This window comes from Epargyreus clarus, unplaced genomic scaffold, assembly GCF_041222505.1.
Source record: "Epargyreus clarus isolate Ecla_fem2 unplaced genomic scaffold, WU_Ecla_fem_2.2 ptg000011l, whole genome shotgun sequence".
Taxonomy (NCBI): domain Eukaryota; kingdom Metazoa; phylum Arthropoda; class Insecta; order Lepidoptera; family Hesperiidae; genus Epargyreus; species Epargyreus clarus.
This window is the reverse complement of record NW_027332219.1, coordinates 3438938-3462544: the sequence shown is the minus strand read 5'-3', so window position 1 is coordinate 3462544 and position 23607 is coordinate 3438938. Positions and strand designations below refer to the sequence as shown.

Genomic DNA, 23607 nt, shown 5'->3' with positions numbered 1-23607 from the left:
ATTAGAAAAAGTATAAACTTATATAGTAAGTAAAATGAGTAAGTATTATGTAAAAGTTTGTTTACTTATTAAAATCAACGTTATTAAAGTAAAATTTAAGTTTCTATAAAATTATATTAACGTGAATTTTCTACTTTTTCGTACAGAATGTGAAATATGCTTTAAATTGCAAATTTTGTTTCACTTTTTCACAGCATATTAAAGTCAAGAGTTTAATATTAGAAAAATTGTGGGCAGGTTACAATATCGGCATAACATGGTCCTGTCGAGCCGGATACACGAGAAATTCCGCTTCCCTTAGGAAATTTCGAATGAAATTCTTTAATGAAACGGACATTTTGCATAAATATATATAAAAAATACGTATACAGACAACAATACATCATTACGTCAGCCTCCAGAGCTTTGTATCGCTTCGGGAATTAATAATAAAGCATTTGATGAATATATTCATTACTGTTTTCGAAAAATTTTAACGGAATTCAAGGTTTCATGTGAAAATCTACCATTGTTGAAAATCGTGAACAAATATGTATTTACAAGAATGGTGTAAGCGGAAAGTAAAATATATTAAAATTTACATTTCTCAGTCAAACTTTTTCAATAAAGAAGGAAATCGCAAATAGCGGCTTTGTGTATATTTTTGCTTACGGTATAAAAAGCGAGACAAAAGTAATAATGCCACCATTTTGGACTACAATCTTTATTGAGATAATTTATAAATAGTAAAGAAATAGATACTCAGATTTAACTGATGTGCAGGAATCTAGCCATGAACTATTCTTCCTCGGCGTTTGATGGAGAACTCCGTGATTTCCAACGGAACACAACTGGAGTCCTCCTAACGCGATGCCCTTCTATCGGGCTTTGGCCTGGGGGGAGCAATTTACGCTCCTCTCACATCCCCTGGTGATTACAGCGATATGCGACCACATAAGCCGCAGTGTTTCCCGGGGTCGCTTGCTGGACGGTTTGAGCGCCACCCCGGAAGCGCCTTTTAGTCGCCTCTGATGACAGGCTGGGGATACCGTAGTCCTATTCTGGTCCCGGAACAACAGGGACAGCGGCGTTGATAGCTGCCCGGTCGAACCATACATGTAATGCCTTTCAAGTACACACCCGTGTAACTATACTACAGGCTCGAATGCCAAGTTACGGGTCAAAGCCGACGACCTGAACGCAATTGTTTCGAAGACTCACCGGAAAGAAGGGCGGATACGGAACCAAATTAAGCGAATTAGATGCCCCAGTGAAGCGAAATAGGTCTTAGGAGGTGGGAAAGGTAGACTAAATTCGCTCTGTATTGATTCGCTCTGTATCATCATCATTTTGTTATTTAAAATTGTTATTTTGTTGCAATGTAGAAGTATTGTGTTGGAAGGAAAGGGGAAATATATTCAAAGGAGGTGTTCTAACTTATTCCTCAAGGGTAGTGCATCAAAGGTGGATCATCATCATAATTTGGGTTCCATTCTAATTTTTTATTATTATTTTATCTAAAATCATATTCAAATTTGGTTTACTCAAAATTGATTAATATTGATTTTTTTTCGAACATTAACAAAATACCACCGCTTTGGATAATGGTTCGTTATGGAGAGGAAGTGGCGAAAGAAACTCCGTATGTGCGCAATTTAAAATCTTTTAAAAGTATGTACTCGTTTTATACAATGTTATGAGATGAATTGCTAATAGTTTGTTTGTACGGGATGATGTGTTCGCCCAGCGAAAAAATCCCACTTTTAATTAAAAATAAATAAATAAATAAATAATCAAAGGTGGACCAGTGGGAGCCCAATTCTTTTTGAAGCTAATTGGCTGCAACTCTTTATATGTTCCATTACTAGGGAGGAATGTGTATAGTTTCTGCAAAACCTGGGGATGCCTGAAGCGTATGCTGTTTAGTTTGGTGGATATTTAAATATGTCAGATGTCTTTCTTAATAAGCTTCTTCAATTCTATATTACAATTAATCGAGCTGATGATAAGGTTTTGGTCGAAGCGACCTTCCTAGTGCAGCCTAGGCAGTGATAGCCTAATGGTTAAGAAATTCAGTTTCTCGAACGAGGGGTCCGAGGTCCAAATCCTAGGTACGCTCTTCTGATTTTTCAAAGTTATGTGCGTATTCGAAATAAATTATAACTCACTAAACCGGTGAAGATAAACATCGAGAGAAGCCTGCATACCTGAGAGATTTATATAAAAAAAATGTCAATGGTATGTGAAGTCTACCAATACGCACTTGGCCAACTCGGTGGACTATGGCCTAATCCTTCTAATTATTAGAGGAGACCCGTGCCCAGTAGGGGACCATAATGCGTTAGCGTGACCCTCCTAGTCCTCAAACGGCAACAGGGACAACGATTCTGGTATTCTGATCGTCTTCAGGTAAAACCGTCTATAGTATTAGTAGTTCTATATGGAACATCAGGTGGACTGCATCATTATTGCAACTTCAATATAACAAAAAAGTTAACGTTAACACAACGCACCAAGTTGTTAAAAAAGCATTTCAATCCACCGGATTTCAACCTCACTTTTGCTTACAATATTTGTAGTTACAATACGAAATAGCTATAATTACCGCTCAGGCCTTTCTCACTGCAAGTTGCAACCTGCAATTTACTACTTGTCTTAAAACAGTTGCAGATCGGGCCCTCAAGGGCGTTTAACTTTTGTTTCCATTTGCTTCGTCTAGGGCTAAGGGCATTTGAGCTGGGACTCACGGCCAAGTTCATCGTGAAGTTACAATTATGTTAAGACTAGCTTTTGCTCGCGGCTTCTCGCATCAGAAATCTTATACTGAACAATTGTTGAATCAACAACGGAAGATTGACATCGAATAATCGTTTTTACTATCGACCGATATCATCTATTGATGAGTGGCACCTGAGGAGGTGGTACCTAACCTATGTGGTTCGACTCCGGTAGCACCACCTCCACACCTATTTCTGCCACATAACAGCAGGGTTAAACGCTACTGTGTACTGGTTTCAAGGGTCTGGTAAGGGAGACATACATTTCCGAGGCGTTCCAGCTTAGTCTTCAGGAGTAGCGGCGCATCGGTGGGCGACATCAGGTAGGAATATCTAATCCTATCTGGGGTTGATTACAGATATCCATGGGCGGCAGTACCTACTTACTATCAGGTGGACTGCATGCTCGTCTGCTACTCCTATATTATAAAATATATATATATATATATATATCCCCCAGGAACAGTACTTCATTGGGGATAAAAAGTACCCTATGTTCATTTCTGGTCCCGTGACAGCGTGCGTGTGAAATTTCATGATAATCGATTATGAAGTTAAGGCGTGAAGGCCTCACAAACAAACTTACATTCGCATTTTTAATATTAGTTAGTAAATTAGGATATTCTTATTCAGAGCAGATACCTCGCGGAATTCTTCTTGAATGCCAATAAGTGTTTCGTTTATGAAGACGCGAAAAGTTTTTGAGTTAATTTTGTTAACATTTTCTTTATAATTTCTTTTCATACCTTTATATTTCTTGTAATCGTGTCTGAATAGTATTTCCTAATTTTATTCATCATCATTATCACCAACCCATTAATGTTACTGCTAGACACGTGTCTCCTCACAGAATGAGAAGGATTAGTCCATAATCGAATGCGAATTGGTACTTCACATACCTTTGAAATCTTTATTATACTCTAAGATTTCTTAAGTGATAATTAATTTCCAATATGCTCATTCTTTGAAAATCAAAGGCGTGTTCTTGGGATTTGAACCTCGAAACCCTCGAAAAAGAGGTAGAGTTTCTTGACCACTACTGAATGAATATGGCGGACGCCCCAAGATGACTGAATAATTATTTATTTTAAGCATCACCATGATATGGGTATCAAATGAAATGGTTTTCAAAAAATATATAAGGCTCGTTTTTAAAAACTATTTTGCGCACCTAGACAATCTTAAGAATTTTATATGTTTCTTTTAATACTAATTTAGTAAATTTTGGGTCAAAAAACCTCATCTAATCACAATATTTAATCGAAATCATTAGTAGATTCCAAGAATCCAATTACATAAATAGGTATATATCCGCTTATATGTAAGAATTGCTCGAAGAACCGAACGAATGATTTATTATTAATCCCCAAGGTAATATGAGGAAGACTCCGGGGGCTAAAATGTAATAATGTATTGTTGACACAGCGAAAATCAGATACTAATACTGCCGTATGGTTCTAGCTCTATTAAACTCGTGACTGAGTAGTTCTTCAGCCAAAATCGAAGCTGAGTCCCAACAGTAATCAATTAAGTAAAGACTACTTTTTGAATATAGCGCTAGCAAATGAACATGCAATCTGCTTGATAGTAAGTGGCTAATCCGACCATGGACATCCGTAAGTTCAATCCTAGATAAGATTAAAGTCCTATCTGAGGTTTGACACAGATGCGTTGCTACCCATGAGGACTGAAGTGGAAGGTTGCGGTTAAGAATGTCTTCCTTACCACATTCTTCTACACAGCAGCGCTTAACACTGATGGTTTGAGGTAGAAATAGATGTGGCGGTGGTGCCGACGGTGTCGCACCACAAAAGTTTCCACCACCATCAAAATCATAATGATTCACGCTGTATCACGATATAACAGTTCTTATTTTACATTATCTCCAACAGCATCTCGAAAATGATATATTCGGTCATCCATGAAAGTTTTCATCTATCATCCCTAAAGTTTTCTGGACCTTCCCTAGGACGGAGGCCCGAAGTCATTGAACTTGTTTGTGCGTGTCGGTGACAGTAAATGAATAAATGATGTGTTTCTTGCGACACTTCACAAAGAAAAAACTTCCGAAGCGGTTTCTGGGTGACGTTAAAAGTTCTTTGGAAGTCATTTGAACCAGTTTAACTAGTTACTTTTATAAAAAGAAAAAAAGAAAAAATGCCGACATGTAAAAGTAATTAAAAGAAAAGGGAAGTAAGTCCTATGTGACATTCATAATTTAAAAGAATCTAATGATATAGTGTTAAAAAGCGTCAAGCCGTTTGGGCTTTCATTAGAGCGTGCCAAAAGGAGACATACATACATATATAATCGTTAGCCTACGAGGTCGAGTATTTATTTATTTATTTATTCATGATCACCAACATAATGTACACCAAATAAAAGCAACAATCATAAATACAGAGAAAAGAGTAATTACAATTATAGGTGAAGATAGCATGCAAATACAGAAAGCGAGTAACATAGCTAGTAGGAGTAGTATTATCATAATTACAGTCTATTAAAAATCCAATATCACGAATTTAAAATATAATTAATTATTTATATCAACAGCACAATATGAAAAGAGAAGAAAAAACATCTTTAAGATAAATAAATTATAATTTTTTTAACAAAAAAGTACAACCGACTTCAATGTCACTACAAAGTAAAAAATAATTCAAATAAATGTTGGTTTAGTACATATTTCTGAAGTCGGCGCTCAATATATTTCGTTGTATATAGATACAACAATTCCCTTCTTAAACTTGCCAATATTATGCGTAAAAACTAGTAAAACTGTTTTTCGCATGTACTTTAATTGTTACTGTTTTTGATGAAGTATTAATATAACCCTATGTATGTCATTTGACTCCGGAGGTACCACGGTACACTGAGTGACCTGACAAATTTAAAAAAGATCTCAAAGGTATGTCACGTCTAGGATTACGCACTTGGCCAGCGCGGTGGAATATGGCACAGCCCAGTACTAGAGTTGCGCAAAATGTATCACTAAAGTGAAAAGAGTGATATATATCTTTTGAACTCAGTGATATATATCACTCTTTTAGCTCAATAGCTCACTTTAGCTCAGTAGCTCTGTAAAGATATAAGCGACAAAAATAAAACACGAAGACTTAAAATTAGTAACGATGGAAAAAAGTTTTATAAAATTAAATGACTTACTCACACATTAACAGACACAATAGTCTGCAAGACAAAATTGTTTTGACATTTTTGATTCTTATAATTAATACAAAACTGGCAAAAAATTATATATGAATTATCACAGCCAACGCTATTTGTATATCCCGGTTTCCATGTTCTTAGCAATAAAATATTTTAATTTAGTGTTTAATACGTAACCGTAACTGTTATATATCTCAATCAACGCATTTGACTCGAATCAGGCTCACTACTCACTCTCAGTCAGTCGCTCATTTGACTCATCGCTCACTCGCGAGCTAGTATAACACTGTTGAGTTGAAGAAGATCTTATATCCGGAATCGTTTGAATCTATGAACTAAACCATGTGATGCGGATATAAAGATATAATTCAAATCCGTCGGAGTTGATGAGTGATTAGCTCTTTGGTGAAGATATATATCTTTTATATCACTCACTCGCGAGCTACACAATTCTACCCAGTACCCAGCAGTGGGACATTAATGATATTGTGTGATCGAATTTAATGTTTTTTTTAATAACAATATTACCTGATGTATTCTCTTTTAGAGAATTTATCATGTATTCTCTTTTAGCGAATACATTAGATAGTTTAATAAGAGCAAATGTACTAATGTGAATTATTCCAATTTAAACATCAAGATAGACAACACATCTTTTTATATCGTAGATGTAGTATACAAGCATCCATTGCACCTGATGTATCTAAGTGTCAACTGGCGACCATAGACTCTAAAATCAACCTCAGATAGAATTCAAATCCTGTTAGAAGTCGGCCACATACTTTGCTACCCCTGAGGAGTAAATAAGAAGGCCTCTGATAAGTATATCTTCGTTCTTCGCGCTTAAAACTGCTCTTATAAGACAGAAATATGTGTGGCGGTGTTGCCTCCATAGTCAAACCATAAAGGGTTCTACCTTTTCTAATGTGTTGAATGCTTCATTATGGCTTCATTTGACAATAAAATCTGCTAGCAATATAAGCGACCTTGCTGCCTTACAATCCTACGTCCCTGGGGAGCTAACGAGGTCACCCATCACTATTCATTACACTCAATGTCATTCCAGATTAAATCTGCTTCAGAATTCAAAGCTTTTAAGCCGCCAGCTAACGAACGTTATAAAAACATTCACACATGAGAACACACCGCTATTGTTTTAACGCTATCGTAATTAGAAACGGCCTGCTAAGTTCATTTTATTGTTGCTAATTGGCTTCATTTTCCATTTCTGTATCATTAGGAGGCTTGGATTTGATGGCTTGGTTGGAGTCGATCATATGAGGTACGACCCTATTTTTTTATCTAGATACACACGAATGCGCAAAAAACCTGATGGTAAATGGCTCCTGCCTCCTGACATGTGTAAGTGACTCCAGATCTTTTTTATATAATACAGGAGTAGCAGATGAGCGTGCAGTCCACCTGATGGTAAGTGTCTACCGCTGCCCATGGACATCTGTAATCAACCCCAGATTAGATATTCCTACCTGAGGTCGGCCACAAACTAAAGACTAAGCTGGAACGCCTCGGAAAAGTATGTCTACCTTACCACACCCTTCAAACCGGAACACAGCAGCTGCTGTTATTAGACAGAAATAGGCGTGGTGGAGGTGCCGCTGAAGTCGAATCACAAAGGTTCTACCACCTACCACCTTTAAATAGTAATCATGGTTAATGGCATTGCCATTCCCTTTGGCACGGAACCGTAAATTGCGCAAAAAAGCCTACGGTGATATCTAAACTTATTCCACATTTCTGGAATCTAAAGCTATTCTACCAATTACGTAGATATTTATCACCGTCAACTAAGTGTTGACACGAGCACGGTGCCAAGTATGTTAATCTGTCGTCAGGCATGCGTGACCACGGTCACGCTAAGTCCTTGGCACTAGATGACCGGAATGTAAATGGATGTAACATATTAAAGTAGATTTTGGCGGAGAACCCTTTGTGGTTCGACTCCGGCGGCACCACGGCTACATCTATTTCTGCCTCATAACAGCAGTGTTAAACGCTGCTGTGTTCTGGTTTGAAGGGTGTCGTAAGGAAGACAAACTTTCCGAGGCGTTCCAGCTTAGTTCCCAGGGGTAGCGGCGCATCTGTGGTCGACCTCAGGTAGGAATATTTAATCTTATCTGGGGTTGATTGTAGATGTCCATGGGCGACAGCAGCCACTTACCATCAGGTGGCCTACATGCTCGTCTGCTACTCCGATGTTATGTTATGATGTTAAAAATACAGCTACTTTGATGGTAAGTCATATTTTTACCGAATTAGGTATTTTAAGTGCTACTGCACTCCGATTTGAAGGGTGTAGAGGGGGAGACATGTTTATACAAAGCGTCCCAACTTAGTCCTCACGGTCCTCGAAACTCAGATATGACTTTAATCTTATACCTGAGAGAACTTTAAAAAAGTTCTTAAAAGTATTTCAAGTCAAACAAAAAGCACTTGGCCAGTGTTGGACTCTGGCCTAATCCTTCTCACTCTGATAGAGGAGTGTTCATCAATAGGACAGTAATGGATAGATGACAAAACCCTGTATAAATTCCTAACTCATCATATCTCAAGATTTGTCATCATCACGCGTATTTTAGTGTTAACTCCTTCACGTAAGTGTTGACATAAAGCCCGCAGCGGCAGCCAAGTATGCTAAATCAAAACGTGACATCCACACTAAATATTAACGGGTTACGAAATAAAATAAATCCCTGAGGACGTTGAAACGTCTTAAATGTTTGTGTTAGACTGCTTTATCTATTTCTAACTTTAGATCTTGAAGTAGAACTATTAAAATGATGGAATGCAAAAGTATCTGTGATCTGGATTGAAAAGTGGTTCTATCTTAGTCCTCCAGAGTTAAATCAACTTGTTATAACACCATTTATTTTAAGCCGACTGCCTCTCTTTTTTTTTCGATTTTTTGTTAACGAGGGGGAAATCTTCAAAAGGTACCCGGTGCCGTGGGAACGACACAGGATTATGTGGGACTCTTACTGCACTAAAACACCCCTGGTGGCCGTTCTCAGCGCTGCCGATTCCGGGAACGCAACCGGAGTCCTCTTGGCGCTCCGTCTGGTGTGCACGACGATATGCGACTCGAGCTCCCATTCTTGCCGTCCGCAACCCCGGAAGCCCCGTTTATTCGCCTCTTCGGCAGGGCTACGGTATCCTAGCCCTATTCTGGTCCCGGAACCACAGGGACAAGACAGCCTCCCTTGGACATTTGTTATCAACTCCAGGTCAAATCTTGCAATTGAATTTAACTAAAGTTCACTCAGGTATGCAGTTATTGTCAAGATGTTTTATTTCATCTTTAAAGTTCTAATACGCACATAGCTTCGAAAAAGCTTCCTGTTTATTATTATTTTTATTTTATTATGTTTAGTGTAGTTGTACCGCCTTCACATCCCTAAGGTTGACTGGGAGAAAATGCTATTTAGCATTAAGTCCGCCTTTTGCACCACACTGTTTTTAACATGGTCAATAAAGAGTTGATAAAAAAATCAGAGATGTGGGATTTAAACCGCGGTCCCCTTGATCCATAGGTGGAGTTTAAACCACTATGCTATCACTACTACTTGAGCACTACTAATTGGTTTACGGGTTTATTAGTAATCTAAATTCATCATTTAGATATCTATCTGATCGGGGATCGAACCTAGAACTCTGCGCGACCGATACAATAACCGCTCCGCCACGCAAGTCGTCGATAATAATTATCAAAAAAATCTCAGTAAAAAAAACCTACAAAAATAAAAATACCATCAAAAAGTAACTCGATTCGGCAAATCACATCTGTGATTCACTTTGATGTGCCGCTTTCAGTCGAGACACGTGCACTGCGACCACTGATGTGGGAAATGAAACTTATTTCGATTTGTGACCCGAAGACGTGTGCATAGGCCCTTATAAGGCCGGCTGCAAATAATTATATCGATATTTTTTTTGCTAATACACATCTATTTTTACCTAATAACGGCAGTGTTAAGCGCTGCTGTGTTCCGGTTTGAAGGGTGTGATAAGGGAGACAGACTTTTCCGAGGCGTTCCAGCTTACTCCTCAGGGGTAGCGGCGCATCTGTGGGGCCGACCTCAGGTAGGACTATCTAATCCTATCTGGGGGTTAATTACAGATGTCACTGGGCGGCAGTAGCCACTTACCATCAGGTGGACTGCATGCTCGTCTCCTACTCCTATATTATAAAAAAAAAGTACTAAAGATCGAAAAATTACATTGATAGATTTATTATTAATATCGGGCGTGTATGGACCAAAATTGATTGTATCGTAAGTTATTTTTTCAATCTGTTCAATTTTTTTCTTCTCTATTTCTTTTCTTCAATATTTTTTCTGTCCCACTGCTTGGCGCGGATCTACTCTCAGAGTAAGAATTTAAGTCATAGTCCACGCTAGCCCAATTTTATTTTATTTTGTTTTAATGGCAACAGAAAATAATAAAATAATTATTCTACTTTTTATGTACTCGCTTTTTACAAACAGTACGCAAACAATAAGTTCTTAGCAATTACAACTATAAGAAAATCTAATATCTCTTATCTATTTTTACAAAATCTGACTAGAATATATTCTGGACAAACAAGTCTAGATATTAAAAATGGTTTTCATTACTTACCTGTCTGGTGCTTCCTTTGAGGCTAGATTAAGTCAAGATAAGTCCTGTTTCTAGGCTCTTGTCGCGTTTTATCTAGATAAATAAAGTACCAGTCAACGTGTTTAATTTGAAAATAACTGGATTTTTTAAATGATATGCTTATTTATGTCGAGGCTACTACAAAAAAAGTTTGGAAAATCCAAAAGTGCACGACTCATAATGCTCATTTAATTATGAAATATAAAAAAAAAAAACTTAAGTCGTTCAAAATTTATTGCCGAAAAAACAGCTGTAGTAGGAAGAAGGTGCAGTACCTTCTTCCTACTACAAGCGCCCCTGGTGGAATAAATGTACATAATATCTATAGATATACAGTCTTGTAGTTTTCGTTTTTTATTAATTGCAATTAAACGACACTGAATTAATTAATCATTCGCATTCAGTGACCTACAATCGTCGATTAGAATTTTTTTAAAAAAAATTTAACTCTAATGATGGATTTTTTCACAAGTTACAGTGTTTTCAGGTTTCACACATGACGGACAGGAAAATTTTTTGACCTATTTTGGTGTTTTTTTTCCAATTCTATTGCAGTAAATCAATTTTTAAAAAGTATGGAATTAATCTCCATTAAATTATCTCGACAATACTATGCAAAATATCTTGATTCCGTGAACTATCAAGGCTATAATAATAAAAATAGCCGCCAAAATGAAGCGAAAAAAATTTTTCGATCGTAAAGCACTCTCTGATGCTTCGCATCATGAGTCGTGCAAAAGTGATGTAGGTTTTATGGGAATTGATATTGGAGTTTCATTTTTGCTCCAAAAATGTATAGTCCCAATACAAATTTAAAAAAAAATCTTGCAAAAGACATAGCAAAAATAGTGGTATATATATTTTCTTGTCAAATCATCTATCTTTATACGAAAATAGCACTAAAATCAGCTCTAATTCCAAAATTAAATCATATGGATAGATAATATTTAAATAAGGATTCATCGGATGTTTACATCAATGCAACATTTCGTACTTCCCATTCCTTCCCAAAGGGAGGATAGTCCACCATGCTACTTATTTTATGTAGCGCATACTGAAATACATCTGAGTAGAAAAGCAGTGATAGCTTAGTGGTTAAGAAACTCGGCCTCTTGATCGAGGGGTCCGTGGTTCAAATCCCAGGCACACACGTCTGATTTTCAAACTTATGTGCGTATTAGAAGTTAATTATCAATTGCTAAACGGCGAAGGAAAACATGGTGAGCAAACCTGCATACCTGAGAGATTTATAAAAAAAAACTCAAGGGTATGTGAAGTCTACCAATACGCACTTGGCCAGCGCGGTGGACTATGGCCTAATCCTCTCATTCTGAGAGGAGACCTGTGCCCAGCAGTGGGACAGTAATGGGTTGATGATGATATAATATGAGGCGATCATCATAGTCCTCAGGAGTAGCAATGTATCTGCGATCGGCTTCAGGTAGAAGCCCTGTTCTATATAGAACTAACGGACTATAAACTTCGATACTACTACTAGTACTCGAACTCCATGTGGAGTTGGTTATATACTGACTTCCATAGCAGCCGCAGTAACAACCTACCGTCACCTGGACATGCTCATTCGCTCCTTTAATTTTACTACAAAACAAAAATTATGAACTAACTTCAATTTCATTATTAAATTCACAGGAAATAGCGAACTTTTCAGAGCTACAACCCCTAAAAATTCCCCATCTATTTTCCCCTCTTTGTATTCGAATCCCGTTTCAATCCTTTACAAGAAATGTCTCCAGCTGATCAACGATGTGATACATTCTCCAATAGCCTTCCAACATCGGACCATAGTCAATACCCATTCAGTGTAGGGCCTTTGTAGCAAATCTTTCTTGAATCTGTTCAATAAATCTCTCCAGCGTAGCCTGAGGATACCCTGATATTTGAATCTCTAAGATTTTGTGTATCGTGCAGAAAATCTTACTTTTAATCTATAAAATATTTCTTTCTAAAGTATTTAAATGGACTAGAAAATTATTACCAAAAACCAGAAACGTTATAGCTTAAAAATATAGCCTATTTCACTTCCACAGATAAGACGAATTCAATGACACCTCATATGTTAAAATAATTATATTAAAATCCATCAAGCCGTTTGGACTGTACGTCGTGTCAAAGAATAAGACATACATAAGGATTATTTGCACTATTCGTGTTTAAATTAAGAAGAATTTCTTTTTATCTTTGTTGCGTTCGTTTTATAAAAAGTTGTACCACTTTTCCTAAATTTCCATCAATCAACATAATGAAATAGTCGTCTCCTAATTAGTGTCACTACTCTGTTTTAGTGACACTTCTTTCGTCTACGAATTATTAGTGTCTATACTGTCACGATCATGTGCATCTGAATCAAACGATTTATTGCTGTCTTCTACAGGTTAATCTACTTTGTTTAACGACTATACCTTCTCTATAGTGTCAATACTGTCATCATGCGCCGTTTGAATCTAATATTTGCTTGTTGTCTTCCACAGGTCAGTGTACTTTGTCTAGCGATCTACACTTTTGTTAGCCTGTGTTAAATTACTGTGATAAATAATACTGACGAGTCTTTCATCATTAAACCGCGTGTTTATACGCTCCTATTTGTATGCAGCCAAGCAAGATCCCTTTAACAAAGTTTTTCTCGAGCTCAGCAAAGCTTTGCGACTTCCAAAGTTTAATTACTTGGGTTCGAGTTAGTTGACACCGTGCGATACTTTGTAATAGTCTTACTATTTTGTGTTTGTAACTTTGTACCGTGGTAGACACTTTCGATACAGTGTTCGGTGATATCTTGTTTGTTAAGATCTTAGAGGTCGTATGAGACTTTTTCAGAAGTTTTGTTATCTACAGTCCGCCCAAACTTTATTGTCTGTCTGCAATTTCAAAGTTACGTGGAATATATTGCAAAAAGTAATTTTCACAATCACAAACTAAAAACAAAGTCTAAATATTTGTGGGTGCCTGTGCGGATTTATCTAAGAATATTTGGGCTTATTTTACTATAACTATCAAATGTTTTTTTAGTCCCGTGAGATATTTTTTAAGAAATAATACTACAACTATATGGATTTTTGCAAAAAAATAATAAATGATTTTTATTGAAATTGAAAACAGATTTGAGAAACTCTCTTTTATGAAGTTGATTAAAATGGTTTGTAATTGAAAGTAATTGTGGATAAAATTAGTTAACATAGAAAATAAATCACTGTTGACCAATGACAAAGACTGTAGACCAAAGTTTAGTATGATTTAGTTCGTCATCTCAACTCCCTTCATCTGCTTCTACTACCACATCAGTATTTCAGACGAGTCTCATCTTATTCAATTAGTGAATTTGAATAAGTCGTCTGCTTTATTCTTACATTGCTATTGGATCCTATCTTGTTATCTGCGGCCATTCCTCACGTATTTATGGTGCTCTTTTCATTAGTATAAGTGGTCTTGATAAATGTTTGGTTTTGTTTGTTAGTTGTATTGAAGTTTTTGGGTCGATGTTCGAGATAGAAATATTCTTGTGAGTGAGCTCGTATTCAGCGATTTTCATATCAGCTGTTTGTGTAAACATAAATTAAGTTGATGCGTTGTCTAGTTCTTTATATGTTCCTATACAAGCCTGTTTCGTTCTGTCTACGTCTATTGAGCGTAGATATTTCGATGAAGTGTGTACCACCGTTAGATCTTTAGCTTATATAATTAATCTATGCATACTTTTTAATTTTTGTGACCTTTACAATATTATTGTATAATAAGTATTAATTTTTATCAACATGGCGTAGATTTTTTCAATTCTATTGAAGTCAACAATACACCAGCTAAAGGCATTTGGGATCTTAAGCGTGTCAAAAAATTAAACATACATACGCTTGAAAAACTTTACCCTCCGCACAACGATAAAAACATCAAATTCAAAATATTTTAGAAAGTTAATTATTTATACAACAAAAAGAACTTTACAAACAGCATCTACAAGTTATTATTATTCAGTACAACTATCTTTCAAGTTTAAAGGAAATCTCGCTTCTATTTTACCTTTCAAAGTAAGACTAGTCACTCAAACTTTCTGAAAAGGAGCATTCTGTTCAGTTGAGCGTTAATACCAGTCGCCACCGACTAAACGAATTAATTCTTCGTCCCCAGTTTCATTGACAAATCTGAATTGGTTAGTCAAGTCTGTACCTCCTCTAACAAAGTTTCCGAGATTTAGTTTTCATCAGGTACGCCGACATTTACATTCAAATTCAGAGTTGTCGGTTTGTTACAACTTTTCTTCTGTCTGACTGACTTAAATCATAAGTCTGTGTCTGGTGTTACTTTATCAAGTGTAAGTTTATGTCACCTACTATTCTTATGGATGCTAATTATGTTTTTAAATTAAATTATAGATAGAGGATGCCACTTCTGATCAAAATTCGATGTTCAATATCCAACGTTACATGAGGCACCTGGGGTTAATTACAAAGGACTATTTTGCCACCATCAGGTAGTTTATGCCGTTCTGTAACCTTGAAACCTTTGTTTCGCTACATTGCATTTTTTTGAATATCCAGTCTATCTAATGGTAAGTGGCTACTACGCCCATGGATATGTATATTCATGGATAGTATGCATTAGATGCATGCATCTTGTAGCATAAACCAAATTACATAGAGTTGACTAATAACAGCAGTGTTAAGAGCCACTGTGTTCTGGTTTGTAGGGTGTGGTTTAAGAAACATACTTTACCGAGGCGTTCTAGCTTAGTGCTCAAGGGTAGCGGCGCATTATGGCCGACCTCGAGTAAAAAAATAATCCTGTTTGGGGGGGTGAACTCAGTAACCTGTAGCATCCTCAATCTTAAGTAAATCACGATTAATCCCATCCAATTCGGATAGTAGCAACAGGAACCTTTTTATGCGATCCCAATAAAAGTAACTCACCATTAAATATTTAAGGGCTGATAAGAATCAGTGGCAATCTGGAACAGTCCTTTAGCAAAACATTTTCACTTCATTAACTTAAGTACTCCGAAGTATTCTGGAGGGTCCGGCATTGATTCCGATCGTATTGTCCAAAGGCTGATTTACGGTACATTGCGTTTGTTTGGCTTCCCTGGATTCCTGTACGTTACAGTTGGGACTTGGACTATTTTCTCTTCTTGTGAGTTGTTATTCAAATTGATTGAATTGGGTTTTGATTTGAAATGAGGCTAGTTTGAGGGTAGAAATCAATTCACACCCGTTTTTAATTAATCAGTTTATTGTCGGCGGTGACGTCTTAGGACTACAGACGGATCTACAAACTGGATTTATGCTTAGAAATTAACCGTGAGATCTCAGTAAACCCTAAATCTTAAGTAGATTACGTTTAAATTCCCATCCAATTCGTACCGTAGCAACAAGGTCTTTTTTTATTTCAATAAAAGTAACTCACCAGTAAATATTTAAGAATTTGCGGCAAATCTGGAACAGGCCTTTAGCAAAATATTTTCACTTCATTAACTTAAGTACTCCGAAGTATTCTGGAGAGTCCGGCATTGATTTCGATCGTATTGCCCAAAGGCTGATTTACGGTACATTATGTTTGTTTGGCTTCTCTAGGATTCCTGTATGTTACAGTTGGGACTTAGCTATTTTCTCTTATGATGAATTGATTGAATTGGTTTTCGTAGGAGCTATAGCTGTGTTTGAGGGTAGGAATGAACTGATTCACGCTCGTTATTAATCAAAGAAAGATCAATCAAGCTTGGATGGATCTTTTGTAGACAAAAATTGTATAGATTGAATTATTGTTAACGGGCGTCAGCTGATTTCACCAAATCTTCCGTTTTATAAAAGACGAGGCAAGGATCTAAATTAGGAGGCAGCTAATTGGTACGACTGTGGCAGCACAACTTTCAGTCCTACTTCATTAACTTTTCTACAATGTAAGAGCACTTCGTGCTGATGTGAGATTTCAAGTGTGATCTTACACTTGAGAAGTGTAAGATCACTTCTCTTCTCTTGTTCTCTTGTATTAAACCATAAGCATAAAGTTTGTTATCAATGATAAATCTGTATGACCAAATGAAATCATGCTCATCAGCAATTCTTGGAATGTATCTTATGTCACCTTCTAAATCCATCTGTCGTATCTATGTAAAGTACATAAGTTAGTTTTTGGTAAGATTCGATAGGTTAGAGCCGGTCCACACGGCGCGTTGCGTCAGCGTTGCGTCGTCGCAACGCAAAGGTTTTACGCATAGCCGGCCACACGGGCGCTGCGCCAACGCAGCGTTACTACGACGGAGTCGTAACGCTCCGTCATCGCAGCGGCGACGCACCGTTGCGGCGAGCATTTTAAGTAATCGTCGCAACAGTAAGTCATTCTATACAAAGCATGGATCGGAAAAGACGTCTGGCATTGCTGCTATTACTACGTCACCGTCAAAAAAGACGCAAAATCGCAAGACGGTATTGGATCTGTCCTTTAATTTCATTAAGGAATAGTAATGGACAGTTTTTTTTGTTAGAATATCGGGAGTTACTCTTAGACGAAAAGAAGTTTTATATTTTTTTTAGAATGAGCATATCCAGTTTCGAATGTTTATTGAAGTCCTTAGAACCACACATACGGAAAAAATATACTAATATGAGGAATCCAGTGGAACCAATAGAAATGCTGGGAATTACTTTAAGGTAAGTATTTATATGTTATAATTAAAATATTACAATTTTTAATTCGCTTATTTAATAATCAACTAATCAATATTAAAGCAATATAATCAACTAACAAATAATCAACAATTTTGCAATAACAACAAGTTTAGAAAGTTTTTATCAAGTAATTAAATATTTGAAAAATCGTATTCGGTTTCTTCACTGGCTTGAGAATCTTGAGATGCTTGTTCGAGAGACGTAATTGAACTATTATAATCAGAATTATAGGTACTTTGAAAATTCGTTGTTTGATAACCATATGATAACGGTTGTTGTGAGGTTGATGGGCCACACACATACGACGATGTTTGTCCATACCGTATTTCGCCTATAATTTGTAAAACTTTACTTTGAAAAGTGAGAGTTTGTCGGTCGGAAAAATCTTGTATTGATGGCAATATACCTCTGAAAAACGACATATGGCGATTTTCCGGCTCCTTGAGAATTTTTAGTCCTTCTCTTTCAAAGTCATCCATTTGAATTGACCTTTTGCGGGTGATTGGAACATAACGTGGTGACTCGTCTATAGTACTTTCGTTTATAGATGTAGATTCAGTATTTATTTCTCTAGGTGAGTCTAAGCTAGAGTCGGTGTCATTTTGCTGCACTTTTCTCAAAAAAAGAAGTTGGTTATATAAATGATATTTTTTTAGATTCGTAGCGCCAGAGCCCGATTTTGATGTTTCTTTAATTTTTTTTAAGTATCTGAAGAAATTATCTTTAATACTTCTCCATTTCTTTACTAAATCATTACCTGAAAATCCAATAGTAAACAAGATTTAATAAATAACATGTCTACAATAAACATAGTATATAACCTATATGACTAAACTAGCTGATCCCCGCGATTAAAAAGTAAAAAATAATTCATATTTAAATATAAATGTTATCCCGCTCTCTCGCGACGGCGCGCGCATGCGCGTGGAGCGCGCTCTACTGGATGTTTTAAAAATTAAAGTAGCCTATGTTGCGCCTTAGACGTTATCTTCCAGTGAAAGTTCCGTTAAAATCAGTCCAGCCGTTTAGAAGATCACCTCACCCAAACAGACAGATAGACAGAGAGACAGACAGACCGACAGACAGATAGACAAAAAAAATTAATTGCATTTTCGTTATAAGTATCGTGTATACTTTCATATGCATTGAGTAAAAAAATGTTATTTTGAAATCTCAAACAGACACTTCAATTTAATTTATTTATATAGAATATAGATAAAACAAGGGTTATGGCGAAACTTAGCGGTTTCCTATTAATAGATAATTATGTTTGCAATGAAAACTAACTAAGTATGACAAAGGGACCTATATCATACAAGAATAATTGTTTAAATAATAGTTTTTGTTTCAGATACCTAGGAAGTGGAAATTCAATAACGGATTTACATGTGAAATTCAAACGGGGAAAATCTACTATTGCGTATATGATACGTAGAGTTTGTCGCGCTATATGGACACATCTTCTTCGAGACAACATTCCTGATCTAACTATTGAAAAATTCCAAACAATAGCGAGAGATTTTGATGTAAAGGCAAATTTCCCTCACTGTATTGGTGCCATCGATGGTAAACACGTCCGCGTGTCTAACCCTGCAAATAGTGGATCGCTTTTTTTTAATTATAAAGCGTTCTTTTCAATAGTATTGCTAGCTGTTGTGGATTCAAATTATAAATTCATTTTTGTCGACGTCGGTGCATACGGAAAAGAGTGCGATTCAACAGTGTTTCAAAATTCTAAACTGTACGAGTTACTAATTAAGAACGAATTACCTCTACCTAATTCCCAACCACTCTCTGGTTTTACAAGACCAACCCCGTATGTATTTGTGGGCGATGAAGCTTTTGGACTGAGCAGACATATTATGCGCCCATATAGTGGTCGAAATCTCGAGTTACAACAAAAGGTTTTCAATTATCGTTTAAGCAGGGCCAGAAGATATGTCGAATGCGCTTTTGGGATTATGGCAAACAAATGGCGCATTTTTCATAGACCCATAAATGTGTCCTATAACTTTGCTACAGACATAATAAAAGCATGTTGTGTACTACACAATTTTGTCGCAGATCGAGATGGTTTTAGACAAAGAGATAAATTTGCTATAAGTGTTGATGAATTTATCTCATTACAATCCGCAGATGGTGAACAAATCGCACCGAATGTCATAAGAGAGCAATTCGCGACCTATTTCATGACTAAAGGGACTTTGCCTTGGCAGTTAAATAAGATATAATAAAAATACAATAAAATATTTGATCTTACCGTAAACTTACCAACTTTGTTTTTTCTTTCATGTGTAAAATTGTCGTAATCAGGAAATAAATCTTTTGATATTTGTTCCCAAGCTTTCGTTTTTAAATTTTTATTTTTAAAATCTATATGTGACTTGTCCCATATAATTTCCCTTTCCTGAACTAATGTTATGAAGAAGTCTATGTCAACTTCTTCAGTCGTACTCATTTTACCCAGCTAATAAAACTAAATTAAAAAAAAATACGTAAAAATAGGCGAGATCAGTTTGCGTGTGCGTTCCTTATCAACGCATAAACAACTGAGCGCTGACGCTCCGGCGACGCAGTGAGTACTCCCCCGCCCGCTTCGTCTCGTGCGCTGCAGCTCAGTCGCGTATGCGCTGCGTCGACGCAGCGCACCGTGTGTACACTATGATTATTAGTATGTAAAACGACGCAGCCACAGCGCTACGTCGACGCAACGCTGACGCAACGCGCCGTGTGGACCGGCTCTCACCTTCTTAAATTTTGTATCTATCGTGAAGAATAACTGATGTAAACAACAGAAGTTATCCACAATATTAACAACATGCTATCTATAATTCTACAAACCCATAGATATTCGATTTACAAATGTTGTAAATCTTATATCTACTCGTATGTTAAATTTTTAATATAAATGGGCCGCTCTTCCTGGAACAATTGTAAAACTAACCTTGATTGCAATAAAGTATTGGGTATTGAGTATTGAGTATTGAGTAACCCACGTAATGGACTAAACCAAAGTATATTAAAATATTTTTAAGTGTCCTATGATCACCCTGGTGATATAAATGGAATAGACAATAACAATAAAACGTTTAGTTAGGGTGGGTTGCATCATGTAACTTTAACAATTACAGAAGCATAACCAACCGTCAAATCCATGGTTAACAAAATAATTAGTTGCACCATTTTAGTTGAGGTTGAAATTACGTCATAACTAATACTTAACTTTAACCGGTCAAGTTCGATCGGTTAAAGTTACAGTATTTGTCAACTTCCCTATCTGTCAATTTCGAATAAAAATTGCGGTGACAGCGACAGAAATGACGTTAATGACAAATCAATTGGTGCAACACAGAATTCTTACATTCCATCGCTACCGTCAAAGTTACTGTTGTATTTAACTGTAACGGAAACTTTAACCGGGCTTTCGATACAACCCACCCATTGTCTTTTAAAAAGATAAAGAAATAATCTAACAAACCTAATTTGAAAATTCCTGGCACTTTGCGGTTCAATGATTGATATAATGGAGACTAGGCTCTATGCTCCAAAGTTTTTCAATTTGAGCGACGCTGGACGTTAAGTTTTAATTGCTTGGGAGGCCTGTAAATCCGCGGCGTCGACGTGGAAACTTTGAGAACCGTTTTTTATTGATATTTTCCGCTTTGCTCCTTATGTTCGGAAGTTTGGAAGGTAAATATTCTTTGTGATTTTAAGTGGTTTGACTTATGAGTTTTTTTTTCACAGTACCTACTGAATAGTACGAGTGTTTTTTTTTTTAAGATTGGAGTAGCTAAGAAACTTGTAGTACACCTGATGGTGATTACAGCTGCCAAAGAACGCCTATGACGAATTACTTATAGAATGGGTTCTACCTGAACTCAATTACAGATGCCTGCTACTTGTGAAGACTAAGATGATAGGCGCATATAAGTCAGTCGGAATCCCTGCCTCAGTAAATACAGAATTGCTTCACGCTAAAAATAGGTATGGCGGTAATACCTCCCCGGTCCAACCTGGCTCTACCTTTCTTAAGTGTGCGTTTTCGGAAAAAAATCTAGATTGTAATTATAACTTAGTAGCTACTGTTATCATCAGTACTGTTAATTAACAGTAAGGTTTGTGTACGAAAGATTATGAGAATGTAACAAAGTGAAAGAAATTCTGTGATTTTATTTCAAATTTTATAGTAATTATTAAAATTGTTTCTGATTAAATATATAGAAGTTTACTAGCTCAATTTTAGTAATAACAGTCCAATTAAAGTCATTGGACTGTAATTGGACAACTATAATTGTTTAGATTAAACTAAAAATGTTTTTCAAACTTGTAAATAAAGAAACGACAATTTTTTTCAGAGTAGTTGATGATAATTAGATACATTAAAATGTTAGTTTCTGTGTTTGAAACAGCTTAGGATAAACTCTGGGTCTCCTCTCTTGTCCCTTGGAGGAGTCCCACACCCATCGGTGAGATATTATAAATCCTATATATAAAATTCTCGTGTCACAATGTTAATGTTTGAAGGTGGTAGAATCCTTTGTGGTTCGACTCCGGCGGCACCACCGCCACACCTATTTCTACCTAATAACAGCAGTGTTAGGCGCTGCTGTGTTCCGGTTTGAATGGTGTGGTAAGGGAGACAGACTTTTCCGAGGCGTTCCAGCTTAGTCCTCAGGGGTAGCGGCGCATCTGTGGCCGACCTCAGGTAGGAATATCTAATCCTATCTGGGGTTTATTACAGATGTCCATGGGCGGCAGTAGCCACTTACCATCAGGTGGACTGCATGCTCGTCTGCTACTCTTATATTATAAAAAAAAAAAAAAAAAAGTTACCGTACACCTCCGAAATGGCTTTACCGATTTTCACCACATGTTATATGCATATTCAAACCAAAACATGTGAACGCTCAACACAGCTATTATTAAGCAGAAATAGGTGTGGCGGTGGTACCACCGAAACCGAACCACAAAACCATACAATTTATTATTCGCTACATGCTAACAACAAGCTCTAAATGACGCAGGTTATACTGGAATTCAACTAGAAAATGGATTTGAGACATACGAAGCAGTAACTTCGTGCATATTAAATTATAATTTCAATCGGGCTTCTACAAGATGGCTATAATGTATTCCCGACATTTCTCGATATGTCTGTCTGTCGATAACTAAGCATCGGTTTGCTGTTTGATTGCATGCGATGAGCTAAAGCGAGCGAATAATGCGGGTAAGAGAAAAATCGTATTAAAATATTAACCTTGACGTAATAACAGCAGTGTTCAGCACTGCTGTGTTCCGCTTGGAAGATTGTGCTTAGGTTAGATATACTTAACCAAACCGTTCGAACTTTATCCTCGGGGGTCTATTTCCAATCCAGACCTGCCAATTTAGTCCTCAGGGGTATCAACGCATCAAGGACGAACTCGGATAGATATCTTTTATCTTGGGTTAGGACTTAGCTATTTTATCTTGTGTTGAATTGATTGAAGTGGTTTTCTTAGGAGCTAGAACAGCTTCTGAGGGTAGAAATCAACTGATTTACGCCCGTTATTAATCAAAGAAAGATCAATCAAACTTGGATGGATCTTTTGTAGACAAAAATTGTATAGATTGAATTATTGTTAACGGACGTCAGCTGACATCACCAAATTTTCCGTTTTATAAAAGGCGAGGCAAGGATCTCTATGAGGAGGTACTTGATTGGTACGACTGAGGCAATACCACTTTCAGTCCTACTTCATTAAATTTTCTACAATGTAAAAACCCTTCTTGCTGATGTGTCCTTACTTGAGAAGTGTAAGATCTTGTCTTCTCTTGTTCTCTTGTATTAAACCAAAAGCTTTATGTTTGTTATCAATGATAAATCTGTATGACCAAATGAAATCATGCTGACAGCAATTCTTGGAATGTATCTTATGTCACCTTCTAAATCAGAAGTTACTATATATCTGTCGTGTCTATGTAAAGTACATAAGTTAGTTTTAGGGTTGGTTGGATAATTACGTTCTTAAATTTTGTTTCTATGGTGAAGAATACCTGTGGAAACCAACACATCTAGAAATAATCCACAATATTTACAAGATGCGATCTACAAACCCACGCAATGGACTAAACCAGAGTATACTAAAATACTTTTTAAGTGTCCTATGATCATCCAGGTGATCATGTCCCGTGATCAGGTGATCAAAGTGCACTAATGAGTAGAAGATGATCAATGACCCAGGAATAGACAATAACAATGAAACCGAACAGTTTACTTATTGTCTTTTAAAAAGATAAAGATATAAGCTAACAAACCTAATTTGAAAATTCCTGGCACTTTGCGGTTCAATGATTGATATAATGGATACTAGGCTCTA

General features: G+C 36.6%; 2 protein-coding genes across 6 annotated transcripts in view; one reads left to right on the top strand and one right to left on the bottom strand.

The window, feature by feature from the left end:
- The window catches only part of LOC140745854 (uncharacterized), a 500815-nt gene that overhangs the window by 63107 nt on the left and 414101 nt on the right, over positions 1-23607 (top strand). The gene's annotated exons all lie outside the window — the stretch shown is intronic.
- On the bottom strand, positions 16409-19752 carry LOC140745754 (uncharacterized). The gene is made up of 3 exons (XM_073077649.1): positions 19520-19752; positions 17552-18005; positions 16409-16562 (listed from the first exon to the last, which is right to left on the bottom strand). The coding sequence occupies exons 1-3, from the start codon at positions 19704-19706 to the stop codon at positions 16409-16411; spliced, it is 795 nt and encodes a 264-aa protein (XP_072933750.1). The 5' UTR covers positions 19707-19752.